Genomic DNA, 20,659 nt, shown 5'->3' on the forward strand with positions numbered 1-20,659 from the left:
GGAGGTAACTGGGAAGCAGCCCTGTGGTTTCCTCTATCCCAGCCCGTGCTGAACACCAGGAACACCTCCAACAGCCACAGAATCTTTTATTACAATAACTCTCATCCCACAGACCGACCCGCTGGCAGAGATTCTCTCCTCTTAGAATGGATACAGAGCCTGTGTTTCTACCATGTGTCCTAAAACCCTTGATGGAGTAAGTACTTCTCTGCGTTTGTTCTTTTTTACAGTGCTATGTAGAAAGGTGCAGGAAATACTAAAAACGTAAATTTTAGCTCTGGTGCGGTTGTGCCATTTACGGCTCCTGCCGCAGAAGCGGTTTCTGCCCGGCTATGACCGTAGGTAAGGCCGTCCCGCCGGCCGGGGCTGTTTTTATCCCCTGGGGCGCGGGACCGGCCCTCAGCGCGAGGCCGGACCAACGCCCCAGCGCGGAGAGGGCGTGGGGGGTTAATAAGGCACCCCCGCTCCGAGCCGCGCAATGGACGCTCCCGGCCGCACGCCGCTCCCCCGCGCTCCGTCACCGCCATCGCTGGCCAATGGGAGCGGGGTACCTCTGTCACGTGATGTGGGCCCTCCCCCCGGACTGTTTGTCTCCGCACGTGCGGCGGGTCACGTGACGGGGAGGGCGCGGAAGCGCGTGTCTCTATGGTCCCGCGCGGGGCCGAGCGCCCGCCCCGCGCCGTGGCCGCGCTGGCGCCGCCCGGAGGCTGGCGGACTATGAGCGTCCGTCCCTCATTACCTCACGGCCGGGAGGAGGAGGAGGAGGAGGAGGAAGGGGAGGAGGAGGACGAGGCTGCCGGGATAGCGGCGGACCTGCCCGCGGCCTCGCTCCGGTCCTCCGGCCGCCCCGGGAAGCCCCGGCTGCGGCGGGCCCTGCCCGCTCCCCCGCCCGCCGGGCCCGCTTCTCTGGGGAGCCTCGCCCAGGCCCATGGCCCCATGAGGCGGCAGAAGGCGGCCGGGCAGCAGCGGCGGCGGCGGGGCTGAGGCGGAGGAGAAGCCGGGACGGGTGCAGGAGGTGGGTGACCCCCGGCCGTGAGGGGGCACCGCGACGCGGGGGCTCCGGGGCCAACCGCCCGGGCCGGGGGGCGGCGGGACCGGGGGGGTCCCGCTCCGCGGCGCCCCCTGGCGGCCCCGGTGCTGCCCCGGGGGTCGGGCTGGGGGTACCGGCGGTCCCCGGGCTCGCCCCGGGCCGCGTCCGGAGGGGCCGCGGGGCCTCCCCGAACACCCTGCAAAGTTTGTGGGCGGGAGCGCGGGGCAGGGCCCGGCCGGCCCCGGTGTCCCGGTGTGCCCCCCTCCCGCCCCCGGTGAGCGGGGCCGGAGCCGAGCAGCTGCCGGTGCGGCCGCCTTTGTTAGGCCCCTGCTGCAGAGGAGGGGAGAGGAAAGGGGAGCTCCCCCCTGCCCCTGCCACGTCTCCGATTCTGAATCAAGTGTTGTGCTTCCAAATAAATAAATAATGATTTAGCCTCCCCAATGCGGCTGAGCCTTCAGTGGTAACTGGGGAAGGCTCATCTATCCCAGCACCCTCACTGAGCCAGAGCAGGTAACTTTTAATAAGCACTGAAACATTTACATGCTCACTTTGTCAAAGTTATGCTTTTCCTTTTCTTGTTTTGGTTTCTTATTTTATTATTATTGCAAAGGTAGAGATCGAGGAAAAATTTTAATTTTCATTAGGTCTTGTAAATTGTTCCTTATGGTCTTTTTAAAGCCTTGAGGTGAGGGTCCCTAAGCAGAGCAAGCACTGCAGGCACGCGTGGTTTGTGTGCATCTCTGAACACGTCTTACACCGGTTCTGGTTCAGTTCAGGATTGTGTGAGTCTTGCCACGGCCGATGAAACTTCGTGGATAAAGTTTACTCTGTTTGCACGTGCAGAGAAGGCAGGGACTTGTCACACCCTGAATTTCAGTGCGTGTCACCCCCCACCCCGCGGTTCTGTGTCCGTGCTGTCGGCTCAGGCATCGCTTACACGCCTGGGGGGGTTGGAGCGGTGCTCTGATGGTCACTGAAGTGCCCAGGTACTCGTGAGAGCCGAGTGTGGCTTCGGTGCTCTGTGGTGTTCTCCGGGACTCGTGTGTTTGTGCTTTCCAGCCTCATTTTACAGATGGGGAACTGTTTTTCCCTCTCTTAGTATGTTTGATCTCGTGGTGATGTCGGTGTTTAAGTGCCTGACACTGACCTGTGGTCCTTGCCTATCATCTTTGTTCAGCTCTGACTGCACAGCCTTTCCTGCCCGTGTTTGTTCCACCCCTTCATGTGATGCATGAGCTAATTCTCTTCTTTGCAAACAAAACGCTGCTCTGAGTTGGTTTGTTCTTTTACACCATACCTGTTTCCTGCCATTATCACTTCCCTCTGTTCAGGCTGCTCTGTCTTCAGCTCGTCCTGTCCTGCACGTCTTGACTGTACACCCTGTGTGTTTACTTGTGAGCTCTATTGATTCACCCAGTCCTAGAAAGTAAATACAGATTCCAGTTCATGTGGTCTGGAAAATAGTCTGTTGTTTAGAAATAGTCTGTTGTTTCAGTGCCTGTAGCTCCTCTTTGATCCTGCCAATGCTAAATCAAGGTCAGCACCCCTGGGAGTCCAACCCCAAGATGTCATTTGGGTCTGCTGTCACTCTTCTGTCAGGAATGGGGAAGGGAGATACACTGGTGGTTTGTCAGCAGCTTGTTTGCCACTGGTGCAATTGCTGAGCAGGAAAAGTCGTGGATAGGGTGTATCTGTAATCCTAAGTCTTTTTTTCTTCTGTTTTCCTCCAGTTTCATTCTCTTTATGGGAGGTCTGACTGTGGTTTTTGGGTGATAAGCCACTTATTAAAGTGCTCAGTACACCTCATCAATAACTTGAAAAGTGTGATTTCACGCATGTTGTGCCACACTCTTTCAATTTATATGTGAAAACACCCATTCTGCCTGCTGAACTGACTTTGGTGCTGTACTTGGTCACACGTTGCAAGAGTTTTCTTCCTCTGTAGCGGAAGCAGGGAAGTTCTTCACCTGTAACTCTTTGTGTGTTGCTTTTTTTATCCCCCACCCCCTCCTTGCCAGGGTTCTACAGTGCTCCAGGCAGCAAGTTTTGAAGCAGGATGGGAAAAAGACGCTGTGTTCCTCCACTTGAGCCCAAGCTGGCAGCTGGCTGTTGTGGGGTGAAGAAGCCCAAATTGTCTGGGAGTGGAACGCACAGTCATGGGAATCAGACCACAACTGTACCAGGCTCCAGTTCAGGTCCTCTTCAGAACCACCAGCACACAGACGGGAATAATGGAAGGGAGAACGTATCTGACTTGACTTTGGGCCCAGGAAATTCCCCAGTTACTCGAATGAATCCCACTTCAGGAGCTTTGAGCCCACTGACTCGGCCCAATGGAACTGCCAACAGCACCAAGAACCTGGTGGTGACAGCGGAAATGTGCTGCTACTGCTTTGATGTACTCTACTGTCATCTCTACGGGTTCCCTCAGCCACGGCTTCCTCGATTTACCAATGACCCCTAGTGAGTACATCTGTGGGAGGAGAGCTGGGAAACGGCTGCCAGAGCTGCTGTGGCTTGGTTGGATAGAGGTGAAGGGTTTCCTCTGGGGAGTAGGAAAACCGGTGTGCCGGGGGAGGGGGGGCATTCTGCTGCTTGCTTTGTCTGCCAGAAACTAAAAATGATGCACTGTAAGTGCATGAAGGAGTGAAGTATTGTGGGGTTTGGTGGAAGCGAGCGAGCTCTGAAGAGTGGCCTTCAGGGGAGAACATGCTTAGCTCTACAGAAAGAGAGCTGGGCTAAGTATGAGGAGGTGTGCTGCTTCAGCTCACAGTCTCCTGTGTCCCACGAGACACTGTGTCCTTCACTGAGAAGTGCAAACCCTCTTCATGGTAACGTAAAAGTTTGCCCCCCTTCTTTCTGAATAGATTCCTTTGCAAAAACTTAACTGAGCGGTTCCTCCTGCAAAACTGTTCTAACAGAACAGTAAAATAACATCGTTAATTTGAAGAGGCTCCAGCTAATGTGAGACACTGACTTGGTGAAGAGACGAGGGAATAGACTTCCTTCTGCAAAGCAAATGGAAAGGGAATAAAGTAAGAAGCTGAAACAAGTTTCCAGCTCATCCTGAAACAAATGCTGAGCTGGTGAAAATTGGGCAAGGACACTCACAGGGCTGTTCAGCTGTCCTAGTTAATGGGTTTAGCAGGGAGGGGAATCGAAAAATTGCCAGTTATAGAAGAGACTTTGGGAAGATAGTGTTAGCTGGGCAATGTGAGGAGAAATCATAGAATCATTTAGAAAAACATTTGAGTCCAACCATGAACCCAGCACTGCCAAGAGAGTTAACTTTCAAGGACGATACCAAGGTTAGGGGGAAAGGAGATGTGTATGAGCAGAAGTGAGGAGAAGGATTTATGAAGCTGTTTGGCTTTGGTGAGATTTAGCTAATGTTTATCTGAAGGTTGAATGCGTAGGTGTGGAAATGTTAATGTTGTTAAAATGTTTGGTGAAAGAATTATATGGGAAAGATCAATGACAGATAGACTTTCCGACACTCCTCCAGGGGCCTCTTCCAGAACAATAGATAAATTAACGGTGTCAACAACTTTTTATTTTAAGTTAATGAATTTTAAATTGATGTAAAGGAACAGTGGCTTAAACAGGTCAAGGACTTTTTCTGTGTATTCAGTGTCTGCCCACCTTACTGCCTGTCAGGATGGATGTGGGTTGTGCTTTCCATGCAGTTATTATCCAAGTAGGATTATGGATACATGTTCTGAATGCTGCCACAGACTAAGCTGTTTAATACTGTAAATACAAATGAATGGAGAAATGCTCTGGACCAGGCTCTCAGATAGTTCCAGGGACTCCCCAGGCTGAAACATTTCTGCTGTTGTTGCTACGTACCCTGGGTAGGCTCCTTTTAGAACATTTTATGTTAGTCTGCTTATTATTGTGTCACCTGAAATGCAGAGGGGTTTTTTTTGCTGTTGTTCTGTTAAGTCAGTAAGAGAGATGGTTTTACACAGCTGCATTCTTTTGGTGTCAGAGGAGATTTCTGGCTGGATTTTGTTGCTTTTTCTGTTGACTAGTTTCAAAAAGGACATCCTTTGGGGAATAGCAGCTGGTTGAATTTTATGCCCAGATTTGAAAAGTTCAGAGTTGCTCATTGGGTATTTCTGTGTTCATAATTACGAGACTTTTAGATCAGCACACCAGCAAAGCATAACCAGCCCTTACCTCCTCTTCCCCTGCAGGCAAATGCTTACCTAAATTTTCTTGTGTTTCAGCATTTATGCTTTTGCTTCCAGCAAATAGTTGGATGTTCCCCAGGGAAAAGCATGGGGTTTGCTCTGTTGTAGAGCAGCACATAAGGATGAGCTGTCCCACTTGGGACAGTCATGGAATGAACTTCAAGGCAAATGTCATTAAATATAGGAGTAAGCAAAGTGAAAATACAGAAATAATTTGTATTTTGGCCCTTTGTGACATAATGAATGTCAGTGGAAGAGATCTTTGAATAAAACAAAGGTTTATCCAGGAAGTCTCCCTGGACAGACTGGTGATGGAATAGAAAGAGGCACAGCCTGTTCTGGATAGCAGATTTTTAAATTGGTGCTGAACCCCAAAGTAAAGACAAAAGTAGGTGTGAAGGGCAGGATTTGGCATAAATAGTGTAACAACATAAAAGTTACAGGGTTCTGACTTGAGAACCACCATGAATTTCAGTTACCATCTTGAGGGGATATGCTCATGGACAACAATCTGATGGGAATTATGGTAAGATACCTATAGAGTAAGGTTCCCTTATTCCAGTGTTAGCACTGATGTTCACAAATCAATGGAGAGACAGTGGAATTGCAAGACTTGCAGTTATGTCTGAATTAACTTGGTAAAGGAAGAAAATATCCACTTTAATATTCAGGTTACTGGAAGAAATTACAATTTGGAACCTGTGCAAATAGTTAATCGGTTGCTTCTTCTACTTTTGTACTTCAATCTGATTTGTTAATAGTAGGTATTACAAACTGGTGCTAAAACTACACCATGGAAGTTTCCAGTTGCCATGCAAGACAAATAATAAGGAACTTGCATCATAAAATCTGCTCTGTAACAGGTTTTTCCCGAGTACAAGCTAAACTCTGATTTGAACAAGCTGTATTTTTCCACTTTAAAATTCCCTTTGTAGTTGCAATTGGAGAAGCTAGCTTTTAGTTGCTGAAATTCCCCTCTCAGCCTAAAAACCCTCATCAAACACAGCTAAGTGGGATGTTGTGTCTGGGGAAGAAACAGTTGCCATAATCTGCTGAAGGTATGGCTGCAGAGTACATGTAAGTGCTCTTGGGTGAACGTGGACAAAAGGTTGTTGTGACTTTTCTTAGTACATCTAGGAAATAACACTTTTCAAGGAGGGGCTCTGGAACAATGGACTTACTGTCAGCTGCACCTGCAATTTGCTGAGTGCATTTATTCTTCGGAGACAGAAACATCTTTTCTGCTGTGAAAATAGTGAAATTTTATATACATTTACAAAATTGTGTATTTCTTCTTTTTATGCCTCAGTTGTTCTGACCACAGTGAAAAATTGTTTAAAATGTGCTTTAAAGTATTTTAAGATACGACAGCCTTCTGAATGCAATTATCCTGTCCCTTCTGATAATATCTCTTCTATTATAGACACAGAACGCTCAGTGGAAATATGGGTTGTGGTTTTGTTCCCTTTGGAAGGGGAAAGAGGCGAATTGAAAATGTGAACCTGCAATTTGAATTGAAGGGGAACTTGCTTAGATTTGTATTCTGAGAGTGATGGGGTTTATGTTCTCCTTTGCCTTTCCTGTTTGGGATGAGTGTCACATGGGCTGAGCGATGGTTTCAAAACTTTAATTAGATTAGGGAAATTTCCACTGAACTTGTGACAGTGGTGTTTCTCAGAGTTCTCCTGTGTAAGTTTAGTATCTTTTTTTGGTTTTTGTAAGCTTTCTAATGTATTTTCTTACACTCTGTTTCTGTTTGCTCTTTCAACATATGGTAGCCATATAAAATGTAGAGCAATGATCTCCTGCAAGTTGCTTTGAAGTGTTGTCAGAAAAGTAGAACAGCAAATCCCCTGTCTTGGTCAAGGAACAACAGGGTTGTTGTTGGGTGTGGAAGGATGTTTCTGCTTCCTCTGTGGGCAAAGTCCTTCACAATTATCACTTACAGGCTATTTGCTATTTTGGGTAGTACTTCTGCCACTGGTCACAGCTGGTAACTACATCCTGAATGATGGATTTATGCTGTGATAGTTTTTAATTCCATTGTTGCTCTGAGGAACATCACTCGACATTGATTTATCACTAGAGTTTAAATTATGTTCTGACAACTTAGAAGTTCTGTTGCTGTATTTGAGAAATCATCCACACTCTGTGCTGGTTTTGTTATCTGAACAGAACATCTTAGTATTTTTTGTAATGTTTGCTGCAAGGATACATTGCTTACGAGAGCTTCGAGTATGTGAGGAAAGTAAATGCCTGAGCAGTGTTGTTGAATCAGTCTTGATGGCTCAGAACTCCTGTCAGTGTTTAATCTCAGAAAATCACATTCTACCATACTACTTAAAGTTCTGTAGAAATCCACAGACTGATGTCTTGTATTCAGTACTCTGTAATCTGAACAACTTGGAGAATCGTTCATCCTGGTTTTATAATTAGAACAACATCATCAGTTGCCTTACAAAATTTTCCAGATGTTTGGTTATTCTTGTAAAGCTGCAGCCACCACTGTCCTTTCTTTAGTGTTTCTCTCTACAATTCTTTGCAATTTCACTCACTTCTGTAGAAGTTAGTTTTTTGCATTTAATGTTGACAGTCATCTTTACCTGTTTATCTCTTCACAGAGCTCTGTTGTTCTGAACTTGTTTTTCTTTGAGGCTAAATCATGGGTTCTAGTTTAACAGCTTGAAATGAGCCTGCTGAGTTTGAGAATCTACTGTTATGCCTGTAAATTCCTGATAGTAGACAGGAAAATGGAAATCCAGGTGATGTTTGAGTAGGAACAATAGTGATTTAGGTATGTGTCCAACAGTAGAGAATATGTGTAAATATAAATCAAATGGAAAGTAAGCAAGAGATTGGACATAAAGTGCTCATGCCTTTGGGATGGACCCAGAAGTCAGATCCTCATGGAAGTAACAGGGAAAAAAATAATTTGGCTTTCTCTTTATTCCTTTAGAAAAAACCACAAAAACAAAAAACCAAAACAAAAAAAAAAAAAAAAAAAAAAGAAAAAAAAAAGAAAAACTTTTATTGCAAATCTGATTTATAGATGAATTGCAGAATGCCTGGGGATCTTTCAGGTTCACTGGTGCTATAAGTAACTAATCTTATTTGCTTCACCTGTATTGATTTTTATATGGGCTGTCCTGTAAATTAGTGGGTGCTGTGAAGTGCAGCCAATACTGACAGGTACTCAGTGGGGTCAAACAACCATATCCCTCATTAGATTCAGTGCAGAATCTGTCCAAGAAGGTGTCCATGGATACTTGCAGAGCACTGCTGGAGAGGAGTGAGTACTGAAAAGGTGGAGGGAGATGGTGGAGTGTGGCAGGGGGTGGGCACGAGGTTTGGGTATTGCTGGGCAGCAGGTGAGCAAACCTGCCTTTTGGGGTTTACTGGAGAGAGAGAAAGCAAGGGCATGTGCATGTGCTCTTTTACACCTTGGTACTCTCCTCTTAGCAGCCAAATATCCCTAGGGGCTGGAAGGTTTCTTTTGTTTTCTTCCTTTTCAGTCCACTCTTTGTGACGTGGAAGACGGGGCGAGACAAGCGGCTTCGTGGCTGCATTGGGACCTTCTCAGCCATGAATCTTCACTCAGGACTCAGGGAATACACATTAACCAGGTAACTGCTGGGAATGAAATACATCTGAAATTAGTCTCGTTTGCTGAGAATCTGTAAGGATTCAAGGTTAGTATGTTGGATCAACATAGTTCAGTGTAATATGCTCCACAATAAAATACACCTGAGAAGTGTGTGATATCCAGGGTGAGGGGGATAGCAGGATTTAGTGGAACATCTTTGCAACAGGTGACATTTTAAGGCTAATTGCAAATCTGTCTTGCATACTAACAGTTTTAACATCCTCTGTGGCATATATTTTCTCTCTTACTGTGGTAGGTATTGGACAGCATCACTGGCATTACAGTTTACTGGATTAAGGAGAGCAGAGAAACGTGTTTCACGGAGGCATAACCAAAAGAGGAATCATTGAGTACCTGACACTTCAGTTTGGTGCTTGTATTAGGCAATATTTCTTCTCTTCCCTTTAGTGCACTTAAGGACAGCCGATTTCCCCCCCTGACCCGCGAGGAGCTGCCCAAACTCTTCTGCTCTGTCTCCCTCCTCACTAACTTTGAGGATGCCAGTGACTACCTGGACTGGGAGGTGAGAACAGGTGCATTTGGAACTCTGCATCCCTCTCTCATTCCGTTCGGGTTCGGGTTAGTACACGGTGATGTGTCTCCTTCGTTACAGGGGCGTGTGGGGATAGAAGAGACTGGAAGTAGAAGAAATGGGTCTGGAAAACTAGAAGGGAGGAAGAGAATGGGCTAACAGTATGCTTTTGGTTGGGAAGGGATCTGAATGGGAATAAAAGAAACATGAAAGTGGTTTATGGATTTGGCCCAATGGGAGATGGGTGTAAATACATGTGTAAAAGCCTGGGAAGTCTTTTGATGGTGTGAATAGAAACTGGAAATAAAAAGTAGTTAAGACTAAAGGTGTGAATGATTTTTAGGACCTTGTACATGGAAGTGTATTTAGTTCAAGAAGGAGATATATATATATGTGGACTTTGTAGTTGGGTTATTTTAGGCATGATTCTTGTGTACAGAGATTTTGTCTCTTGCCCAACACAAGAGATGGAAAACTGTCAGACTTCTGACAAGACTTGCCTTAGGGACACTGGTGAGGCTCAGTGGGGAAAGGTGGCAGAAGTCCTTTGTGCTGCTAAGAGAGCTGCTTGTGAGACCTGCCTGGTAAGAACAGAGAGTGGGGAAGAGAATGGCCTTGTGCAGGCAAAAGCCAAACTGTCCAGAGAGAGAGAGATACACAGTGTTGTGGGGATGACGACTCACTCGTGGACTCAGTGCTAGCAAACACCTCTTATTTGGCTGTTCATTTCCATCTATAGGTTGGTATCCATGGGATCAGAATAGAGTTCATCAATGAGAAAGGTGTCAAACGCACAGCCACGTATTTACCTGAGGTTGCTAAGGAACAAGGTGGGTTTGAGATGGCAGCCAAACATGTCAACATGTTGTGCCACAGAACTGGGTAACTGAAATCTATGGATTTGGGGCTTGGATTGCAATGCTGTCATGCTGTTCTCGTAGTAGTGCCGTGGAGCCACCAGGCTTACTCTGGATAACTGACACCTGATACAGTTGGTGCTGGGTTTTCACCTGGCCTTTCTCTCGTTGCACAGCTGTATCTTAGCATAAAAATATTTTAGGGCTTAAGAAATAGCGGATCTCAAAGTATGGATCTTCCAGCCTCATCCAGCATTGCATCTTTCCTCTTCTGTGTTTCTCCCACCAGCTAGGATAACTGCAGGCTGCACAGCACCAACAGAGGGGTCCCTTTCCTCCTCATTCTTGCTAAAGTAGCATCCTCCAGAGGAGGGCTGGAAAAGGGCCCCTCTGGAGCACACTTCCCACTCAAATAGAGTAGCAGTCACCATGGTAACTGCTCAAAATATTGCCTCCTTTCCTCCACTTAGCAGAGTGGAGTGGTTACACCCTCCTGGCTCCGGGGCAAAAGACTAAGGTAGTGATTTTAACTCTGATCTCTCACATAGCAGTGCACTGTGCTATCACTAGAGCATCAATCCCAGTCTGTCTATGTCAAGAGCTAAGTATTCTTTATTTTCAAGGCTTATGGAGCTAAACTGAAGTGGCACATGGTGAAACAGTTTGGGGTCCCCGCAACAGAAGCAAGGCACAGACCTTTATAAGAAGAGAGGTCATATGGAAAATGGGATTACTGTTTCATAGACCAGCTCCAGTAGGAATTAAAAGGGGTTGGCATGTGCAGATAGTGTACATGCATCAGGCCATGGATGTCCAGTTCAACACTGGGATTTTTAAAGCTCAGTTTCCTGTTTAGTTGTTTGCTTTTCTAGAGGCCTTTTAATGCATCTCTTATGTTTCTGAAACATCTTCTTTATATTGAAAAATTTCCCTTACTTCTATTTTTCAATAGACTGGGATCAGATCCAGACCATAGACTCCTTACTCAGGAAAGGTGGCTTTAAGGCTCCAATTACCAATGATTTTAGGAAAACAATTAAACTCACCAGGTAAGTTGATGTATTTGTCATCTTTTAATTTTGCTTTATAGCGTTTTGTGGATAATTTAAAGTATTTGTGCTTGATGTAAGTCTTCAGCCTCTTTCAGATGAGACATGTAATGTGAAAGACCAAACCAGAAATGCCACGTGTAATGGGATGAAGCGCAGTATGTTTGGTCCAGGCAGGATCAAAGTTGGCATTTTCTGAGAGAAGGGTTACTGGTTTTAATATTACCATCTATGTGAAAGATCAGAAGCAGAACCTTTGAAAGTTAAAAAGGTTGATTTTTCAGTATCTTTTCAAAGAACTTCCTTTTCTCAGTGTGGTCATCTGTGGATGCTGGAGCTATTTGTAGGCGACAGCTGTCTTCAAACCACACATGAATTTGGCTGGTTTTCAGAATTTGCTTGCTTTTCTATACCCCCAGCTGTCTTATTGGTTTCTGCTCCCTTTATGTTAGTAAAAATTGGGACATTCTGGTTTTGTATAGAAACATTAATTTATCAGGTCGTTTCTTACCTCTGGAGGAATGAGTTGGGTGTGCAGGGTTTTTTTTAACAGAAGAGGACAGGACGAAGGTTTTCGTTAAAATCTGGTCTTAGTACAACTCACAACCACTTTGTTTATCTGTTGTGTAGTGTGCTTTAGAAAAACCTGGAAAACTCTGATCGCTAAAGGAATTTCAAATTTTGTGAATTCTGATTTTACAACATAGACTGTCACTTATATGGTATAACTAACCTTTCTTTACACACTTCTCCATCATTTTTTTCACTAGCCTCTCAAATGTGAAGATAACCACAATAGTAAACAATAGTGAAATACTGATTATTTAGCCATTGTAACTGAGTCTTCTTCCAGCAAACTTTTCATGCCATTTTTGCCCCCTGCAAGTGGATAAAAAAGAACACAAATTGATAATTTGTTTCATGTGTGCTACTTCAGGCATCCCTTAGTTAGGATCACCTTGACTAGGGCTCAGCTTTTGGGACACCGAAGCTAATTCAAGCTCAGATGGGTTATTGAGACTGCTGCATGAGGCAGTACCAAAGGCAGTGCGCTCCTCTTGTCCGTCACTGGCTGTGAGCTGAAGGGTGAAGTGATGGATGGGTTTTGTTTAGTCCCCCCGTGTGTGCTGACGTTATTTTTCTGCCGCTGTTCCCGCAGGTACCGCAGCGAGAAGGTGACAATCAGTTATGCAGAGTACATGGCCTCCCGCCAGCATTGTTTCCAGAATGGCACTCTTCATGCCCCCCCCCTCTACAATCATTACTCCTGACACACGGCTGCATGACCAGTCCCACTCCCCAGTTGCTGCCAACGGCTACGATATCATTGGGGCAGACGCCTCCTCTTCCTGGTCCAGTTACTTCTATTACTGCACCATTTTATGATGCTAGCTTCCGTTGCCAAGTCTGCCTTCCTGCTGACCTGGGGGGAGAATGAGAGCGTGACAGGACTTCAGGGGCCCAAGCCTTATCTCAGCCTTCCCTCTGAGTGGGGGTTCAGTTGGATTGGGGCTCCATGCCTACGAACTGTCGTGAGGTGCAGAAGACCTCTCGGAGCGAAAGTGCTGCTTCAGACTGATCCATTCCTGGGTGTTACTGACACTGTGGAAACTTGAGTTGCTTGTTATGGAAGCCCCCCAGATCAAGTAGGAGCATTCCCCTGGCAGCCTGGGCAACGGAGTCCAACAAAACATTTTTTAGGTTCTTTTTAATTTTTTTTAACTCCGGTATCTGTTGTGTACTGAGAGCTGATTGCAGTCCCCACGCATCACAGGTGGACATCATGATACTGGGGAGGGTCGAACACCTGGATGGCACCCCATCCTCACCAACAGAAAACACTTAGAGATGTGAAAAATGAATCCATTATTTAAATAAACCCTAGAAGGCTTTAAGGCTCACATCCTTGGTAGGTCGAATTCTTTAGAAATTCTCTTGGTTTACAGTTTTCTGGGTTTTCAGACAGAGCTCGGTGATGAAGCCTGCTATGAAACAGTTGTGCCTGTCAGGGAGCAACATGGCACATGCTGGGTATGGAGAGGAAAAGGTACTTGTGTATCCCTGGACAGTCTGTTAAGACCATGTTTTGTTTCCAAATATTCGTAGCAGATTGGATTAGGGCTGGGGAGGGGTTTGCATGGCACTGACTGTAGTCATACAATGAGACCAGTGACTGAAATTTGTTTAATTTAAGCTAACTGTCTTGGGGACCTTCCTATTGCTAGGACAGCCACTTTCTCCAGTGTGACTACTGATCTTCAGGGCAGGAACTGTTCCCGTTCGTAGCAGGCTATGGAATAGAGGTGTGGAGTTCCACTGCTAAGATCTATCAGCTTAGTTGTACCACAGCAAGGCAGTGAGTGGGGAACCTCTACTACCCAAACTGGGTGAAACTCGTGTGCATTCTGTATTTCTTCTCCCATGGTTGATGATCACAGGAAATACTCTCTTCTAAGAGGGAGTTAAGTTACTCATTGTTATTCTGCAGCATCATTGAGGATGTCATGAACTCTAAATTATGACACTCTCTCAATAAGGTAACTGGACTTCAGAATATAGTTTGGGGTGGTGTTGGTTGGTTTGTTTTCCAAGTTTCTGGAGGGTCTGTAATGACTGGGAAAGCAGATACAAGTGCACAGGAGAGTCATGGCTATTTGGTTGCACGTATCTTTAGAGCCTGCTTGCGTGGGGTAATTGGCTGGTGTTTGAAGCCTGAAATTCTGCCCTGGCACGGCAGGGAATAGGGCTGGTGGGAAGCTAAGAACTGCAGGCTGCTGCTCCTGGTCCTAAGGAAGCAACGCACAACTGTGCAGTTTTGCTCTGTGTTGGTGTAACATTCTGCTGGAGAAGGGAGTTGTGAGGGAGGTTACTCTGGCTAACGGTGCAGTATCGACCCAGCTCTCACCCTGTGCTGGGTCATTCTTACAAATTGCCACTTTTCCCTTGTGGTGTTGTTGGAAAGCAATTGAAGATGAAGGGATTGTTCATAACTTCCTGCTGCTGAGAATAAATTGGTCTTGTTACAAACCACTCCAGTTTGTAATTACTCTCCCAGGTGCCATGTAGTGATGGGGGAGGGTGGGGTCAGCTCTGGACATACCACTTACCTTTCAGCTGTCAAACAGTATGATACATAGGGCTACACTCATTACTGTTCAAGTGTTCTATGTTAGAATTTAATTTCTAAAAGGTTTAAAAAAAGCAAAAAAATGGTGCTAAAACTTCACCCCTGAGCACGCTCGGTGAGACTGGTCATGCAGGCGTACAGTGCCAGGCTTTTCAACTATACTGTTTCTTTTTCAGATGTTTGCCCTGTTCTGTGTCTTCAACAGTGTATAGTGTTTTCCTGATTTCAGTTTCTTTGACTAGGGATGACTAAGGGGTGGGGTGGGGAGGGTTAGCTGTAATTTTTTTAAAGAACGGAATTTTAGGATTGAGTGACTCGGTTGGTTTAAGCCTAAAGTGGGACAGATGGTTTGGGACTGGGGAAGTCTTATCCTCTCCCACTTCTATTTCCCCACTCAGTCTGTTTAAAAAAACAAAAACAGAAATGCCTCTGAATATGTACTGTGTTCTTGTCTTGTTGCAGTGAGAAGAGAAGCTGGCAGGTCAGAAAACACTGGTCTGCTGCCTAAGGAACAGGCCCTCCCAGCTTTTGTCCCATAAGGGTCCAGCTATAAAATCAGTTGAAAACTGTGTCAGTAGCTAAGTTAGCTCAGAGAAATGTATGACAAGGACAGGTGGTCTCAGGAAATAATCCCATTTCTAGATCATTACACGGCAGCTATGCATAAGGATGAAAGAGGTGAACTAGAAACAAAATGTACTTTGAGTTGTCTCAAGATGAAGGCAACCAAAATCAGTGACCAACTGCTACGAGTGGTTGCTTGGCTGGGGACAGCAGGTTAGAACTGCTCCTCAAAGCAGCTGTTACCTGGTTAGATCTGGATTAACTCATCCTTAGAAGCAAGTGCCTTTTGGTCTAGAAGGGCTTATTCTCATGACAACCACAACTGAGAAATAATCTCACTGCAATGATGAAATGTCTTTGTTTTACAGTAACTACAGGAGAATGTCTTTGATCACTGGAGTCTGTCAGTGTTGGAATGTTTCCACTGTGAGGTTCTTAATTTTTTTTTTTTGTATTGTTCAACAGTCAATCTCAACTGAGGCCATTTCAGTTTGGGAACGTTTTGTAGTCAAAATATCACATATCTACAATTTATCAGAACAAAAAAAATCTATAAGGAAATCTAAGAGTTCATTTTAACCTTTGCACAGAATAATTTGTTTTCATAGTACATTAACAAACCTCTGCAATCTTCACTGACCATTAGTGCTGTTTTTCTGTTTGTATTCTGGAAACGACATGTTGTTTTGTTGGGGTTTTTTTGGTTAATTTATTTCCTTAAAGCAGAAGACCTCTTTTGACCTTCAGTGCAGAGATGTCAGACCAACTCTTTGTATTACACTTGGTTGCCTCCTACCTATATAATAACTTCTGAGTGTAAATAATTGAACTCTATCCTCTAATGAAGTATTGTAGAGAATAAATCATAATAGATAAAGATTATTTGTACTGTCCTCTTTATGTGGGTTCTCACAGCCTTTGTGGGGGATAAGATGAAATCATTCTCATCTAGAAAGACAAACAATATATTACAGGTCTGAATAGCAAACCTGTAAATTATACTGAATGCTCAAAACCAGGGAGGTTGCCAGAGTGGGATGGCAGCTGTCTGGAGGCACACAAACAGTCAGACAGGCTCTCTAGAAGGAAGCAAGCTAAAATAGAAGGAAAATTAAAACCAACTACTAAATATGTGTCTTTGTATCCTGAAATAATGTTTGCTTGACAATAACTTTCTCTCATGATGGTTTGCCATGACATATATAAAGCACATACGTACAGAGTACTCTAAATATGTCTGAAACCATAAAAATTGGGGTTTGGGGGTTTGTCTTCTAAAAGGAGCTAATGAGAACAGATTGCCTATACTCTGAGGCTGTAGTCTCAAAATCTACTCTTAATCTAAAAAAATGAGTCTAAAAAAATGTAAAAATTAGTCTTAATCTAAAAATATTATTTCAGAAGAAACACCTACATCTTTCTGGATTCTTAAAATTTGAATGTTTGTTTTGGGACAGGATTAACTGATTTGTGGAATAGTTTTGAATTATGCCTCTGGTTTACCTGATTTTTTCCATACCCTGTCAGGTTATTGTTAACTTTTTATCTGTGGCAGATGTATAGTTGGGAGATCCTACATTTTCTGCTTGTGGTTCTCGGGAAGGGCAGCCCTGGATGTCAATGAACAGTCATAAACCCCCAAAGTAAACACCAACCAAACCAAGGGGTTTGGTTTTGACCAAGTTTTGACTTAAATATGCCTGAGAAGCTCATTGACCTCAGCACAACTACAAAGCAAAACTCTATTTTCAGAAAATATGCTGCTGGTACTAGTCAGGCTAGAAAGTAAATCCCCCAGGCAATGTGAGGAGGGGGTGAGGAGGACTCTGGGGCTAATGTGATTTCCAGGTGATTTCCTTTTTATTTCTGAAGTTACCCATATCACTGCCATCATGTATCCAGGGAAGTTATCAGGTATATTCCTGACAGCTCTGTTGTCAGGAATACATTGACTTTTTGTACATTTTTGTGTCATATGCTTTTCCTTACTTGATTTTTTTGGTTTCCTATTGAATCAGTCAGACATAAAATCTTTGTCTGGTGTCTTTCATTAGAGGTTCTTCCGCGCATGTTGCATTCTGTGACCACAGGAACACTCACCCAGCAGCTCCCAGGGAGGATGAGGCCAGGTAGAAGGGTGTACATATGACTGCACGCTGAAATAGGTCAATCCAGGCTAAATATAAACCAGGATAATTCTCCCGGAAACACTTTCTTCTGTTGCTACTCCTGTTTGAAATAAGAAACAAAATTAATTACTCATTTGGCACTCACTTCTTTCTAGAACAAAATTAAAGACAGCTTAGGAGGAATATCTACAAGACACTTCAAATGAAGAATACTTGAGCATTTTTATTCTAAACACAAAAAAAAAAAAAAAAAGAATTTTATTTTACCTGTGATTGAGAAATGCCACTTCTTAAAGACAAAAATGAAAACCAGAAAAAAAATGAAAACTTTCCCATGAGACCAAATAAGTCACTATTTATACTGACAGTACATAGAGCAGTACCATAGGAAAGTTCCTAAGCTGGTTTTCCCATGGTCTGGGAAAAGATGACCTGTGTGTCTGTTTGATATCACTCAGAAAACACAGAAAGCACAGAAGAGTGTTGTTACCATGTTCCTTAAACCAAGTACATACTTCCGCAAAATGAACAATATCCAGATTATTGAACCATATTTTTTTTTCTTTTCTGTAGTCAGCTAGACTGCTCTTATAATCAGATTAATTCTGGCAGAAATCATGCATGATACAACCAGCTGATAGTATGTCTAGATGTCACACGTATTTAAAAACTGAACAGATCATGCAGTTTTGCATTCAGAGGCTTACTGTGACTTCATTACTGGATATTAATATAATTTTACTTTGCTCATACATGTTCATTCCTTATGGTTTTGGAGATATACTTTTAAATGGAGTAAAAATAAAGGCAAAATGGTGTGAAAACCTAAACCTGAAGAGTTATACTTTAAGAACACAGATGAAAATCACACATGTCTTGTGCAATACTGGCTATTGTGGCACACCAGTGGGTGGTTATCTCCACAAGGATCACACTGGCATTCCACAGAAAATGTGGAATTACTGTTTGAAAACTTAAAAAAACTGCTAGGAAAATCACATTTCTTCTGCTGCTGGATTAAAAGGAAAGCATATTACAAAGTAGGTTTATGCTAATAATAGAATATCCTTGTTATTAGCTCTTCCTACATTTGATTACATGGAGGTATTTAGCTGAGTATTTTGTTAGATCTGTGGAGCTGCAATTAGTGTTTACAGGCTCTGTGTTTAAACTATAGCAATGTAGAAATTACCATAATAGGTCTGTCTAACAATCTGCTACCTAATAACATGTCTCCAGCAAGGATCAATGCTTTTGGCCCTGGAATATGGAATATTAGAGGCTCTATTCATGATAAATTACATTTGGCCAAGTAGTCTTTTTTTTTTTTAAATCAGCTTAATTTAGGATGTGACCACTAAAGCTGCTCAAAAGTTCCTATAGTCTTTATTTTAATCAAGCTCATCTTCCTTTTCTATGTGTATTTTGTTGACAAATGCTGAAACAGTCATTATTAGTGAGGAAAAAGCCAGAGCATTTTAAAAATAACAAGTCAGGTACTCTGCTATGTTTGCTTTGTTGCAGCAGCTGAACAATACTTCCTGTGGAGTTTATAAGTTCATTCTTTTAAATTCTTAAAAACCAAAACACATCAGTGATAATGGACTTAATCTTTTATGATAGCCTCTTAAACTGTGTCTATAAACTCTTGCAAGAATCTGGCTCTCTTGATTTAGTTTTTGTATACTTGAGTAGAATGGATCCCTGGGGGAAAACCCAACAGGGAAATTAGTAACTTAAACCTCAGTGAGCTACCTACTGCTCTGAGAATCATGATGTTCTGAGTTGATGGGTTATTTGAGTCAGGATTCCAAATGATGTTAAATGCTTCTCTGGTCAATCTGGCATGGATTTCCTTGCTTTCTTGTAAACCTAATTGAGATTGTTTAATTTGCCAGATGTTCCCCGAGATATTTCCATTCCCTTTCTTACTGGATGTCCTTCTGCTTGTACCACTTAGCAAATTACTCTCCATTCAGTTTCTCTGCTACGCTCATTATCCAGATAACAAATATTAGAAATCTATTATTTGACCTCTTCATATTCCTATAGTTTATTTTTAATGCATTCCTTTTCCCAGCGGTTCACCTAGGCACAGATGCAGTTCAGAACAGGAGTGGTTTCATCATAAATCCTCCAACAGTCTATTTTTGCCTTTCTTTAGGGGCGCAGCATGACATAGTAAGGGCTGATAAGATGATTACTTTAAGAGTCTTAGACTGGTTAGGCACTTACATGTGAGCTCTCCAGGGAAAACACTACTCCATAAGTTATTTTGTTGGCAGTGTTGGGAGAACTATCTCCATTTTCAGCCTGCCTATAACTTTTAGGGGTCTGTAGATTGCTTCTGGATAGTCTGAAAAAGCACCTTCCTTGGGAAGTGTGTTATGATATCAATACTCGTTCATTATAGACCGAGGTCTATTAATCACAGTGAGCTAGACAGAAATTCTGGCACAGACAGTCACAGTTTTCCTAAGGCTGGGCTTTGCTGTCTAGCTGGAGGATGTTCAGGTGGCAAAACAGAGCAAGCTGTAGCTCACTGATCCACTGATGTGAAGATGCATCTGCTGCCTTGGTGCCCTCGGGTGCTCCTGGGCAAATGGGTGCTGCTGTGCAGTCTGGGCAGGGGGACCAGAGCAGTTTTGAGCTCTTTGGTTATTTCCTAAAGGACAGAGCAGAAGGAGAAGGGTTTGCTCATGCGAAGGACAAGCACTGTTTCCCTCAGTGTTCCTCCACATCCCTCGGGCCCTGGTATGTGCCTTGAAGATTCTGGGCTCATGATCACAGAATCAGTTGGGTTGGAAAAGACCTCTGTGATCATCGAGTCCGACCTGTAACCAAACACCATGTCAACTAGACCATGGCACTGGGGCCCGTGTCCAGGCTGTCCTTAAACACCTCCAGGGACAGTGTCTCCACCACCTCCCTGGGCAGCCCATTCCAATGCCTAATCATCCCTTCTGTGAGGAATTTCTTCCCAATGTCCAACCTAAATCTCCTCTCCTGGTGCAGCTTAAGACCATGTCCCCTCATCCTGTCCGTGGCGGCCTGGGAGAAGCAGCCGATCCCCACCCGGCTACAACCTCCTGTCAGGGAGCTGCAGGGTCTTGGTCCGATGATGTCTTCGTCTGCCACAGCTATTTGCCCCGTGTTCACATAAACAACGCTCAGCACCCCAGCTCTTTCCCTCTCTGAAAGGAGCTCACTGCTAAGCGAGCTTAAACACACCTCTGAGGGCTGCTTCCTGGGGGAAGGGGGGCGCTGCTTAGGCGCCCTGTCCCCGCTGCTTCCCCTCGGTTCTCCACAGCGGCAACTCCGCTTTTTTCTATTCGGCAGTGCCCGGGGCAGAACGGACCCTCGGCCCCTCACAGCGGGGAGAACCAGCCTCCGCCCGCCCCTCACACGGGGCAAAGCCACACGCTGCCGCTCAGACGGACGGAGCCGCCCCTCACACCGTAGAGAACCGGCCTCCGCCCGCCCCTCACACCCTGGAGAACCGGCCTCCGCCCGCCCCTCACACGGGGCAAAG

General features: G+C 44.5%; 1 protein-coding gene and 1 long non-coding RNA gene across 2 annotated transcripts; one reads left to right on the forward strand and one right to left on the reverse strand.

Moving 5' to 3' along the window:
• Window positions 1–750: 750 nt before the first annotated feature.
• AMMECR1L (AMMECR1 like) lies at window positions 751–15,877 on the forward strand. Its single transcript, XM_027724757.2, has 7 exons — window positions 751–1,015; window positions 3,049–3,493; window positions 8,739–8,849; window positions 9,278–9,392; window positions 10,141–10,231; window positions 11,211–11,307; window positions 12,467–15,877. The coding sequence occupies exons 2-7, from the start codon at window positions 3,087–3,089 to the stop codon at window positions 12,576–12,578; spliced, it is 933 nt and encodes a 310-aa protein (XP_027580558.1). The 5' UTR covers window positions 751–1,015; window positions 3,049–3,086; the 3' UTR covers window positions 12,579–15,877.
• Window positions 8,236–20,230, reverse strand: LOC113989860. Its single transcript, XR_005567180.1, has 4 exons — window positions 20,120–20,230; window positions 19,363–19,792; window positions 17,099–17,227; window positions 8,236–8,856 (listed from the first exon to the last, which is right to left on the reverse strand). It is a non-coding gene; the product is annotated as an uncharacterized LOC113989860 (long non-coding RNA).
• Between the last annotated feature and the right edge of the window lie 429 nt (window positions 20,231–20,659).

The sequence above is a fragment of the Pipra filicauda genome, unplaced genomic scaffold (genome assembly GCF_003945595.2).
Source record: "Pipra filicauda isolate LSUMZ 115617 unplaced genomic scaffold, ASM394559v2 scaffold90_size2875636_pilon, whole genome shotgun sequence".
Lineage (NCBI taxonomy): Eukaryota > Metazoa > Chordata > Aves > Passeriformes > Pipridae > Pipra > Pipra filicauda.